Source organism: Gobius niger (assembly GCF_951799975.1).
Source record: "Gobius niger genome assembly, chromosome: 3".
NCBI classification, from domain to species: domain Eukaryota; kingdom Metazoa; phylum Chordata; class Actinopteri; order Gobiiformes; family Gobiidae; genus Gobius; species Gobius niger.
This window is the reverse complement of record NC_136854.1, coordinates 39,617,464-39,629,644: the sequence shown is the minus strand read 5'-3', so window position 1 is coordinate 39,629,644 and position 12,181 is coordinate 39,617,464. Positions and strand designations below refer to the sequence as shown.

The 12,181-nt window shown below is 38.2% G+C and overlaps 1 protein-coding gene across 2 annotated transcripts; it reads right to left on the bottom strand.

Moving 5' to 3' along the window:
* Window positions 1–2,338: 2,338 nt before the first annotated feature.
* On the bottom strand, window positions 2,339–11,724 carry LOC306960847 (serine protease HTRA3-like). 2 transcript variants are annotated; one of them, XM_079553433.1, is made up of 10 exons: window positions 11,111–11,724; window positions 7,882–7,987; window positions 7,587–7,809; window positions 5,914–6,108; window positions 5,803–5,835; window positions 4,686–4,830; window positions 4,579–4,626; window positions 4,460–4,517; window positions 2,621–2,716; window positions 2,339–2,534 (listed from the first exon to the last, which is right to left on the bottom strand). In XM_079553433.1, exons 1-10 carry the CDS (start codon window positions 11,523–11,525, stop codon window positions 2,378–2,380), a joined length of 1,476 nt encoding a protein of 491 aa, XP_079409559.1. In that variant the 5' UTR covers window positions 11,526–11,724; the 3' UTR covers window positions 2,339–2,377. The 2 variants fall into 2 exon arrangements, with proteins under 2 accessions (XP_079409559.1, XP_079409558.1); XM_079553432.1 differs by having other exon boundaries at window positions 5,914–6,111; window positions 11,111–11,723.
* Between the last annotated feature and the right edge of the window lie 457 nt (window positions 11,725–12,181).

Below are 12,181 nucleotides of genomic sequence, written 5' to 3'. Positions count from 1 at the left end.
TTCATCATTTTTTAAATCATTTTTTCACTGTTTTGGTCATTTTTTGGTCATTTTTAAAAATATATTTTTTGTAATTTTTTTTAATTATTTATTTTTTCCTTTTTGTATCATTTTTTCATCATTTAAAAAAAATGTCATTTTTTAAAATATTTTTTGTCATTTTAAAAAATATTTTTTTTCACATTTTTTCATTATTTTTTTTAAAATATTTTTTTTGCCATTTTTCATCATTTTTTTTCTTGCATTTTCATCACTTTTTGTCACGTATTTGTTGCTATTTTGACACTTTTTTTTCAGAACCTTTTAGATTTGGTTAAAGCCAGTGTGGTCGCTGCTGTAGTAGTGGAAGTAGTAGTTGTGCTTTGAGATTGACTTTTACAAAGGTAAAGCGCATAATAAATAAACACTTTTTTACTTCAAACATAAACACATTCTGTACTTTCTGTAGTGCAGCCAAAACCTTTCACTCTGAGGTCGAGAGACTCTTGTGACCAAAACAGGAGTGGAGAGAGATGATATTTTCCAGTATGAGCTCTGTCTTTTAGTGGGAGGTTTGTTTGATTTAGGAGAACATCTGTCAGAGCGTGGAGGAAATATGGAAGAGGCTGGAGAAACATAAACAGAGCACTTTGGGTCTGCTCTGCATCTGCTGCTCCCAGACATTACACTGACAGACACGGGAATCATTCAAATGTTTTATTCAAATATGTTACACACAACGACTGAGCAGCAGCATCAAGACCTAATGTGTTATTACTAAAATATTTATGCTGTATAAACTTGATCTACACAATATTTACATGGTTCTGATACTGACAAACTGCCTATCCACAGCTGCACAGACGCCTGACCAATTTATAACCTTTCTTTTAAGACATTTCTACTCCAAAGCTTTAAGCACATACAGAATCATGGCCAAAATGCATATTGTGGAGTCTAGACCTTTGTGAAGCACTTTGTTCAACAATAGATACAGACAACATTGCATCATAGAAGGGGGCGCGGCTACGCCGAGGGGGAAAACAGAATCTTTTGGGAAACACAGTTTTTCACTCTTTTTAGCCATTTTCTGGTGGAATATGAACTTATTTATCGCATACAAATACAGTCAAGTGTAAATCGGGTCCATATGGATGATTTTCCACAGCAGATTGTTGAGTAGAAGCGAAAAAACGGCAGTCGTAGCTAGCGTTAGCATTAACACGATGCTAACATGTAGCATTATGTTAGCATTCTCCGTTATTTATGGGCTGTTGAACCACTTTGCTCCTCTCCATGTCTTTGTATCTTTATTTAGTAGAAACTATATCAATAATTCACCATTTATTAAAGTCGTTTTTGAATAATTAACTGAATAATGTTTTGAATCATTAATTTAAAAAATGAAAAACTACAGACGGCATACAAGGGGGCGTGGCCTCGCCGAGGGGGAAGGAAGTATGTTTTGGTAAACACAATTTTTCACTCTTTTGTCTATATGGATGTCTTTTCAGCAGATAGAACTATCTTCAGTATTCTTTAGGTGTGAAGATATTACAGCACGGACGTCAAAGTGCTCCTAAGGTGCTATTACGCCTTACAATATAGTTCCCCTTTTTATCTGCTTAGAAAATCAACATGTTTAATTTTGTGTGACTGGAATTGGATCTCGTAACTACTCACGTAACCGTATTTTAAGCAGTACCAAGTTATTAAAAAAACACAGTTACTAATAAAAAATACAGGTAACACTTTATAATAACTACACCCTATAAATCAGGGGTCACCAACGTGTTGCCCGCGGGCACCCAGGGGCCCTTTGGGACTTTTTAAAACACTTCATTTTCTTGAATCTAATTCTTAAAATTACAGTTATTTCGGTTCTTGTGACTCAGTATGAGTTTAAAATAAAGCTATTTTAATATAATGTGGGGTCAATATCCTATAAGTGAACAGTGTGCGTTTAAGTCTTTAGGATTTGTTTTTAACTGGTAGCCCTCGAACAACTTAATGCTCTTAAAGTAGCCCTCAGCTGAAAAAAGGTTGGTGACCCCTGCTATAAATGATGAGTTAACATTTAATTCATCTGAACAATTCCCTAACACATGATGAATAGTTCCTCACATACTTACACCTATTCTAATTAAGTAGTTATTAATTAGTCACGCTGAACTAATGATGAATTAAGTGTTAACTCATCATTTATTAAGGCTAAGTAAGGTGTAGTTATTATAAAATGTTACCGGGAGTTCTATTTAGCATTTTTCCTGCATCAAACTCATTTATTTTAAACCCAATCTTAAAATAAGCTTAATATCTTCATTCTTGACACTGTACTTGGAAAGCTTTTTTTTTTTTTTTCAGAGGTGATACTTGCTGTGAGTGTTGCTCTAACTTTCTACTGCGGCTCGATGTGAAACAACAGCCTTTCATGGCCTCGCTGGATCTCCAACAGGAGTGGACTGTGGCCTCGTAGCGCCAGCCAGACGTCCTCAATGCTCCAGACCGGCTGGCCGTCTAAAGTGACGATGACGTCCCAGTCCTTCAGCCCTCCGCTGCAACAGAGAGGAGCAAATAACAATCATTAAAGAAGAAGAAACTGTAATACGTCTGTCCGTCTTTTGAAGGTGTGTGAACGTACCTTTCTGCTGGAGAGTTTGGAAGGACCTGCTGCACCAAAACCCCATGACTCACATGAGGAAAATCTGGGTTCAGGTCTTGCAACTCCGTGACCAGACTAAAAAAAACAAAAAAAGAGACTAAAAAGGATTCACAAAAACAACGCTTTAAGGTCCAATAGATACCGACGGCATCTCGTCATAGAAGGGGGCGTGGCTTTGCGGAGGGGGAAAATAGAATCTTTAGAGAAACACAATTTTTCACTCTTTTTTGCCATTTTCTGGTGGAATATGAACTTATTTATCACACAGAAATAAAGTCAAGTGAAAACCGGGCCCATTTGAATATTTTCTCACAGCAGATTGTTCAGTAGAAGTGAAAAAACGGCAGTTGTAGCAAGCGCTAGCTAACCGTTAGCATTAGCCCGATGCTAACATGTAGCATCAAGTTAGCATTCTCCGTTATTCATGTATTTATGGGATGTTGAACCACTTTGCTCCTCCCCATGTCTTTGTATCATTATTTAGTAGAAACTATGTTCATATTTCAGCATTTGTTACAGTAGTTTTTGAAAAATTAGAGAAAATATACATTTTTTCAAACTTGTTTTCCCCCTTAACTGTTTTCAAAAATGACCATATATGGGCGAGAGATGCCGTCTGTATCTATATCATGCAATGCACATACAATGCAAAGACTCGGCTGAAGATGATTGTGTTTGACTGGAAAGACCCGCCCCCTCTAGGAAGTGCCTTTGAGTGACGGGATTTAGGCACTTCACCCTCCTTGCCTCCAGTGTCTGTGTACAGTGGAGTGTGAATGAGAGTGTGAATGGGTGAGCGGTTCCTTGATGTAAAGAGCAGGTAGAAAGACACGATATAAATGTGACCATCACAATAAGACGTAACACATGTTTTATGTAAATAACCTAAAATTACATTAGGGCTGATATCTCCACTTTGAAAAAATCTTGGCCACAACTAATAAAAAGAGGCTACGACTGTCTGACAAATCACTTTTAGTGCATTTCCCTTTATTTCCATTTTTTCCGCTTATTTGTTGGATTTTGGTCAGATTTTTGCCACATATTCATCGCTTTTCGTCACTTTTTCGTAATTCCGTTGATTCCCACCTGGACGGGGTTGTTCTGTGTGGAGTTTGCATGTTCTCCCCCGCGTCTGCGTAGGTTTCCCCTACCACTAAAAACATGCACAATAGACCGTTACGTTTTTGTTGCTCTTACGGTATATTGGCATTTTCATCCTTGTTTTTTTTGTCTCATTTTCGTCTCTATTTTGGCCATTTTGACCAAGAAGCTTTTATGTGCTCGTTTCAGGTGTGTGTTAAGAGGTAAATAAATTATCATTTTGCCCGATACGAAATATTAAAGGAATAGGAGATTTGACGTCCACGCAGTCAAATAAAGATATTACTGCGCAGATGTCGAAGTGCTCCTAAGGTGTTAATACGCCTCACAATATAGTTCCCTTTTTTATCCGCATAGGAAATGTTTAATTTTGTGCAACTATACTTGGATCGTGTAACTACTCACATAAATGTATTTGAATAGGGAAAACTAACTAACTCTAACTTCACCCTGTTTGGCCCCATAGAGGAGAGGAGGAGAGGCTAAATGCTAACAACGTCTTTGGTCTTTTCGCGTGACTGAGCGCACATGTAAAGACAGGACAGGTACACATCAACTCGTCTAAGCTAAGGTAAGAAGATATCTCAGTATGGAAAAACGGTGGCCTGTTCCTTTAACCATATGTGCCTGTGGTTGACTTTGGAAGGTCTAAAATAGCAGGATATAGGCCCTTTAACAGCAACTAGCTTTGTATTTGACTTTTTATAAACTTACTCATCTGTAATTGTGAGCATCATGATGCCCAGGAACCTCCTTTTGCCACGAGACGCCTCTATCCAGAAAACACAAGTGTTAGTCGTACAAACAGAGTTAGGAAACATCTTCAGCCTTACCTTCGTCAGACTGTGGCTCATTGGTAAATCTTTGCTGTCGAGTTTTCTCTGTAAGAATATGGAGGGTTTGTGGTTGTTGTTTAAAGACACACAATCATTGCCGTCACCTTTTTTCTTGATAATCTTTGACCCTCGACTTCTCTTGTGTTTGACCTGGGAGTCTGTGAGGAAGCGGCTGATCCGGTCTGAGGGAATCGCGAAGGAGATCCCAGCGGTGACTTTCAGCGTGTTGATGCCGATCACCTCCCCATCCTGAACACACAAATACACGCATTAACAGGGCTGGGTACTGTTAAAGGACACCAGACTGGTATCAAAAAAAAAAATCAGGTACCGAAAGTAAAAACAAAATCTTTCTATTCAGGTTTTGGTGCTGTTGGTTATCAAAATCTAAAATATATATTTATATATATATATTTTTTTTAAGTTATTATTATTATTATTTTAGAAAAAGGGTAAAAACAAAACAAAAAAGCAGAAAAAAATGGAAAAATTTGGGTAAATTTGGGGAAAATATGTGGGAAAAAGTGTAAAAATTCAGGAAAAAAAAAAAAAAAAAAATTGGGGCAAAATTGGGGGGGAATTCAGCTAAAAAATTCAGCTAAAAAAAAAGAAAAAAAAAGTTAAATATGGGGAAAAACAAGAAACAGTGTGTTTTTTCTGCCCTTTTTCGTTAAAGGAAGCTTCTTGGTCGTTTCACCTCAAACAAATGATACAAATTCCAAATAAATCAAATGGAAGGAAAAGGAATAAATCAATTAATCTGTTTTATGGTTCTATATGACTAATAACTTAGCAGGTATCGAAAAAAGTATCGTTCAGGTATTGGTATCGAAAACCCAAGTATTGTTAAAGCACTGGCATCAAAATAAATCACACACATTAAGTTAATCAGTGAGAGCTTCAATAATTGAGGATTTTTAATGCACATTTTCAAAAAACGAGTTTGCTTAATAATATTATTGCTCCCTTTGGTCTGCATACAACTTTACACAAAGCACCAAACTGGATGAATACATGTTCAAAATGCTGCTATGGCTTTCTTTAGTATTGAACCTGGAGATCACTCTTTCCTACTGGTCAGTCTCCACTATACAAGCTCTCCAGTCAGGAAGCGATTGGAAAAAAGGCTTTGTCAGCAACTATTCATCTCTGGCAACAGGCTGAACTCTTATAATCTATTAAAAACTTTTTCCTATGATGGAAGACTCCTGCATGACTCACCAGATTCACAAGAGGTCCTCCTGAGTTCCCGTACTAAAAGAGCAGAAAACAAGTCAGGTGCAAACACTCAAAACAGAAAGTAGCAGCATTTCTGTGAAGATACCGCCTCACGTTGATAATGGCATCGGTCTGGATGTAGTCCATGTCGGAGTCCTTGATGCCCAGCTCTTTGCCGTCCCTCTGCGTGGTGCTGATGATGCCCGTGGTGACCGTGTTCTGGAGAGCGAAGGGGCTGCCGATGGCAACCACAAACTCCCCAGGCCTGAGGTCTGAGGAGGGGCCCAGGGGCAGGACGGGGAGCTTCTTCTGCTAAAGAGCACAGATGCATCAGAACAACACAACGCTCTGGTCACATTATACTATTACTGAGACCACTACTGCGGATATTAGGGGCAATGCTACTTCGATTACTGTGAACGGCTTTGTCCCAATAAATATATTTCTTATAACTGGGGTCGCAAACGCCAGACCAATACCTGAACACAATTGTTACGCTTGCACAATGACAAATCAAGCACTTACTTACTTACTTACCAGTGATTTGGGGGTAAAAAAAAAGACTGAGAACCACTGGTGTAGCGTATGGCTGTGCACTGTTTAGGTACTACTGGTATCTAAAAAAAAAGTATCGAAAGTGGGTAAATCTTTTGATCCAAGTTTAGGTTGTTGGTCCTTAAAAAAAGTGGAATAAAAGTAGAAAAAATAGGGGGGAAAAATGGAAAAATTGGGGGGAAAAGTGCAAAAGATAGGGGGAAAAAAGTAGGAAAAATGTGGGGAAAATTAGGAAAAATTGGGGAAAATTTAGGGGAAAAGTGCAAAAAATAGGAGAAAAAAAAGTAGCAAAGATTGAGGAAAATAAGGAAAATTGGGGAAATTTGGGAAAAGTGCAAAAAATAGGGAAAAAGTAGGAAAAATTTGGGGAAAAAATTTGAAAATTTAGAGGAAAAGTGCAAAAAATAGGAGAAAAAAGTAGCAAAGATTGAGGAAAATTAGGAAAAATTGGGGGAAAAGCGCAAAAAATAGGGAAAAAGTAGGAAAGATTGAGGAAAATTGGGGAAAAAAGAGGAAAAAATTAATTTAAAAAAAAGTACAAATGGGGGATTGGTTCAAAATGGGAAAAAAAAATTGTGTTTTTTTTCTGCCCTTTTGTCATTAAAGGAAGTTTCGTGGTTTCACTTCAAATAAATGATACAAATGTAAAATAAATAAAATGGAAGGAAAGGAATTTTTATTAACATTATTAATCTGTTTTCTGGTTCTAGATGACAAATATTTTAGGATAGGTATCGAAAAACGTATAGTTCAGGTATCGATATCGAAAATGAAGTATCATTAAAGTACTGTATCGAGAAACGTGTAACGGTAACCAGCCCTAGTGTAGCAATACTGACTAATACTGATTACTATTATGGCGGCTACTGCGTTTATTATTACAATCCACTCATCAGTTTGGGCATAAAACACAAACCACACACAAAACATTTGCTCACACCACATGAATGTCCAGAACATTAAGGCATGCACTGGAGGAGTGTAGTAAAAGATTCCTAATAATGACTAAAAGAGAGTCAAACAGGCCTGTGGTTAGAATATGAAAGCACATGCATAACCTGACCACACTGCCCAACTATTTGAGATACGGGTGTGAGAATACACACTTGAGCGCCGCCCCTGAGTCACAGATGTTTATAAAATCTTCCCGTAAAAACCTCTGAATGAATGAGTATCCTTCCCTCCGGTGCATGTCGCTCACAGGCTCGTGGTGCTGCAGGTCTGTCTCTTACTTGTGGGCTGATCTTGATTGTGGCGATGTCGGTCTTCTTGTTTACATCTCGGAGAACAGCTTCATAGGCGTCTCCGTCGTGGAGCTGGACGCGCAGCTGAGGTCGGCCGGTCACCGAGGTGGATGTGGTCACAACGTGAGCATTAGTGACAATCACGCCGGAGTGAGTCACCATGAACCCAGAGCCACTGGACAGGCGCATGTGGCGGCCCAACAGAGGGTGTCTGCAGACAGAGAAAAGCCGCTGTGACTAAGATGGTTCAGTAAATATAATAATAATATTTATGAATGCACACCTCACAAACAGTTCAATGTGGACCACTGCGGGTGCTATCCGCTCCACGACGTCAGCGATGAAGTTGAACTTGTAGCGAGGACTGCTGGGACGCTCTGGTCTGTGACCTACAAGAACAAGATATTAAACATGGGCCAACAACTCACTTGAGACGAGGGCTGGGAAACATAAAAAGAATTTTGATACCAGTACTTGGAACGATACTTGGTTTTCCATACCAAAACCTAGGGCTGCTCGATTATTGAAAAACTAATAATCACGATTATTTTTGTCATAATTGAAATCACGATTATTCAAACGATTATTTGTTGCCTTTAAAAAAATCCAGCAAAAAAGTGACAAAAATCCAGCAAAAAAAAAGACAAGAATCCATCAAAAAAATGACAAAAATCCATCAAAAAAGTGATGAAAATCCATCAAAAAAATGAAAAAAATCCATAAAAAAAATGTCAAAAATCCATAAAAAAAAGACAAAAATCCAGCAAAAAATTTACAAAAATCCATCCAAAAAATGACAAAAATCCATCAAAAAAATGACAAAAATCCATCCAAAAAATGACAAAAAATCAATCAAAAAAAGACAAAAATCCAGCAAAAAATTGACAAAAATCCAGCAAAAAAATGACAAAAATCCATCAAAAAAAGACAAAAATCCATCAAAAAAGTGACAAAAATCCAGCAAAAAAGTGACAAAAATCCAAAAAAAATTTAAAAAAAGGGAAAAAATTCAAAAAAAAACTTTGAAAAAAAAATATATATATATTATAAAATATTTTAGCACAAAATTAGCGATTGTGCTAATTTTGTCATAGTTTATTGTTGTAATCAAAATCGTAATCGAATTTCGATTAATTGCACAGCCCTACCAAAACCAGAATGATGCTTGTACAGGTCCCTATGCGAACAATATTATGTGGAAGATCTGCTAATTTATTTCGAGTTCATCTGCAATGTCAAGGAATGTGTGAAAAATGGTAAGAAATTAGGGGGAAAATTGGGAGGAATTGTGGCAAAATTAGAAAAAAAAGGGCAAAAATAGGTTAAAAAAGGGGGGGGGGGGGAATAGGGACAATATAAGTAATAAAAAAGGGGGAAAAAATTGTGAAAACAAGAACAAATTGGAACAAAAATGAGAAAAAAAATGGGGCAAACATTAATTTGAGCTAAAAAAAAACCAAGTCACTTCCTTTAATACCGTCCCTGGACCAACAATATCAAACATATACCATTTTTTTTTTAAACTTTCTTCCGATACCATACTGCTATCGTTTAACTTACCGTTAAACTTACTGTAAATGCCCAAAGCCGGTAAAAAATAATGGTGGGTTTGAGGAACTAAAGCAACAGCAACTTCTCCTAGAAAGAACTATGGGTTTGACTGCACATTTTCTTCATAATCTAATGTGTTTTTATGAGCAGCTGTAACAGTTTCTCAACCATGAGATCAATTAACCCTGTTGGTATAATTTTTTGACGTTGTTTATTATCTTAAAAGGCACGCTGAGTAACATTTTGGACAATACTGTTGCTCCTAATAACCAGCTGGAGATAGAAAATGCTATTTCTGCTGTGGGTAATAAAAGAATGGATTTGGATGAGAACCTAACCTATTTAAAGCAGTACTAAATAACTCATGCCCCTATCGAGTTCGGAAAATTCCAGTTACCATGGAGATCCGCCATCTTTGCAGCTATTAGCATACATTTCCGTTGACCAACATTAGCTAAAAACAGTATAAAAAGTGGAAAAATAGTCGTGGAACAACTCCTTTAGCTGCTGAGTTACACACTGTGAACAATAACTCCAGTATTTTAACTTTTAAAATATCCATTAGTTTGCAATTGCTGCTAGTCCCAAAATGCTTAGCAATAAGATGTCACAGTCCCGAATTCCACTGCAGGTGTCGTAGCATGTTGCGTTTTTTTACTCATTAATTGTCCATGAGAGTAAAAACTACAAGAGGGATATTGTACATCCAATTATACAATGGAGATTATTTTTTTCACTCAAACTTGGCTGTAAATACTGTATAAGTGGTGCTAGCCTGCAGTTAGCTATGCCCATTAGCCTGTTAGCTTCTTCTTCGTGATTCCATTAGTGTGTATTGGGGCCTCCGACCCGTAGGCAGCGAAGTTGCAATTGTGGTTTTCTGGCCAGAGACACCAGGGGGAGATGAAAGACCCTCCAATCATCCCATAAACACTTGTATTACCCCCAGAGGGACTATGAAAAGGATTTATTAAGGTAAACAAGTTACTCAGTACTGCTTTACATCTCATTCTACTGACTTAAGGCGAGACACTGCAGGTGAATAGGGAAAAAATTTATATTTACAGATATCAATTTGAAACTTTTGCCGTCGATCACTGACATAAATGTGAGAAAAAAATACATGGCAAGTTTTCTGTCATTTTATCTTTTCATATAAGAACAAGGTGTTTTATGCCTAAAAATGCCCCAAATTTCTTTTCGGCGACGAAATCTGAATAATGGATAGAGCTACATTCAAATTTATGGTTTCATTTTATTGATAAATGAGTTGCCAAGACTTTTTCTGAGGGGATTTTGGATTTCTTGTTTAGTTTTAAAATAAACTGTTTTATAGTGGAAAAATGTGTAAAAATGTAATTTTCGCCTTATTTTTTGACATTCAAAACTCAATAAATGGGGCTAGGGATTAAATATTAAAAAATCCCTCTGAAAAAATCTTCCAAATATTGTTCAGTCCAAGGCTGGAAAATTTGAAGTCTTTAGGTCCGACTGACGTGGACATAGTGTCGCCACAATGACAGAAAAATGTGTTTTGAGAAAAAGGCCCTTGAAATTGCATTGTCCCATATAAGTCTATGGGGGAACATTGAATCAGCGCAATATTTAAACATGTTATTGTGAAGATTTGGCATATTTTTGGTTTCTGGGTGAAAGCTTATATGTTCAGAGACCAATTTGGCCCAAAACCTGAAAACTGAAAAAATTGAGTTTTGCCTGGTGTCTCCCCTTAAGTCGACATCTCCATGGTGACGAGCTGGAGACCCACTCCTGGTAAAGTTACAGTCACGTCTTAGCACGTGCTTGTACATTTATGAGGTATTTTTCAATGATGAAAATATGTTAAAAACAAAATGCTTGTATTGCAATTGTATCTACTGGGTAAAGTTTTACGCGGTGTGGCTTTAAATAGCAACGTATGAACTTCCCCAATATAGCACTGGCCCCTGAGGTTGTCTTACCTGAGCTGAGATTTGCACAGGCTCCTTTATGCTTTAGCTTGACTTCCGCCCTGCCCCTCTGCTGGGCTTTATGGTTGGCCGCTCTCATCTTGCACATGTTGGAGTACGTCTTCCCGTCACTTGCGCACACTTCATGTTGGCTCTGGCACCTGCACGTCCCTCTGGAGCCACGTCGTCTCCCCGCGCTCTGCTGCCGACACTCGAGCCCGACGCCGCAGGGCAGGTCGTCGACCCGCCCGCAGGGGTCCCCTTCTCCCGGGGAACACACCAGACAGCAGTTGCACCGGTCCGGGACGTATCCGCCTGGACAGCTGGGACTTTGACACGAGCTCACGTCACACAAAGACGCGCACTCGTCAGCACCACTAAGGTTGTTGGCGAAAAGAAAAGTCACTGCCAGGAGAAGTAACTGCATTGTCCCAGTGGCAGAGGCAGTAGTTTTCACTCACAGCATGTTAAACAACTCCCTGAAATCCTGAAGTGCCAATATGCAATGGAAGAATTATGATGTGTGAAGGGCTGCGCGTGTGTGCTGTGCGGCGCATCATCCCTGTCTCAATATTTAGACAGTGACTGAACTGTCTGTGGTGAGGACGGCTGTGCGTCAAGACACCATCTAGTGGACAAGCCTTTCTTTTTCCTTCTGGAGCGGCGGGCCAAGTGTGTAACACCAGTGTTGACACGGTGGCGTTAAAGAGAACGGCTCCTTCTTAACCCCCACCTGAACCGAGCACATTTTCTCCCGTTTGGCGCAACTCAAAGGTAAAGCCTACATGGAGAAAGCGTCAAAATAGCGACAAATTGAGAAGAAAAAAAATGTGATGAAAAATAGACAAAAATGTGATGAAAAAAGTGACAAAGAAGAGGCAAAAAATATATGAAAAAGAGACAAAAAAGAGGCAAAAAATATATGAAAAAGAGACAAAAAGTGACAAAAAATACAAAAAAGTGACAGAAATGTGACTAAAAAGAGACAAAAATGTGACTAATATGTGACAGAGACAAAAATGTGACTAATATGTGACAGAGACAAAAATGTGACAAAAATGTGACGAAAGAGACAAAAAAAGT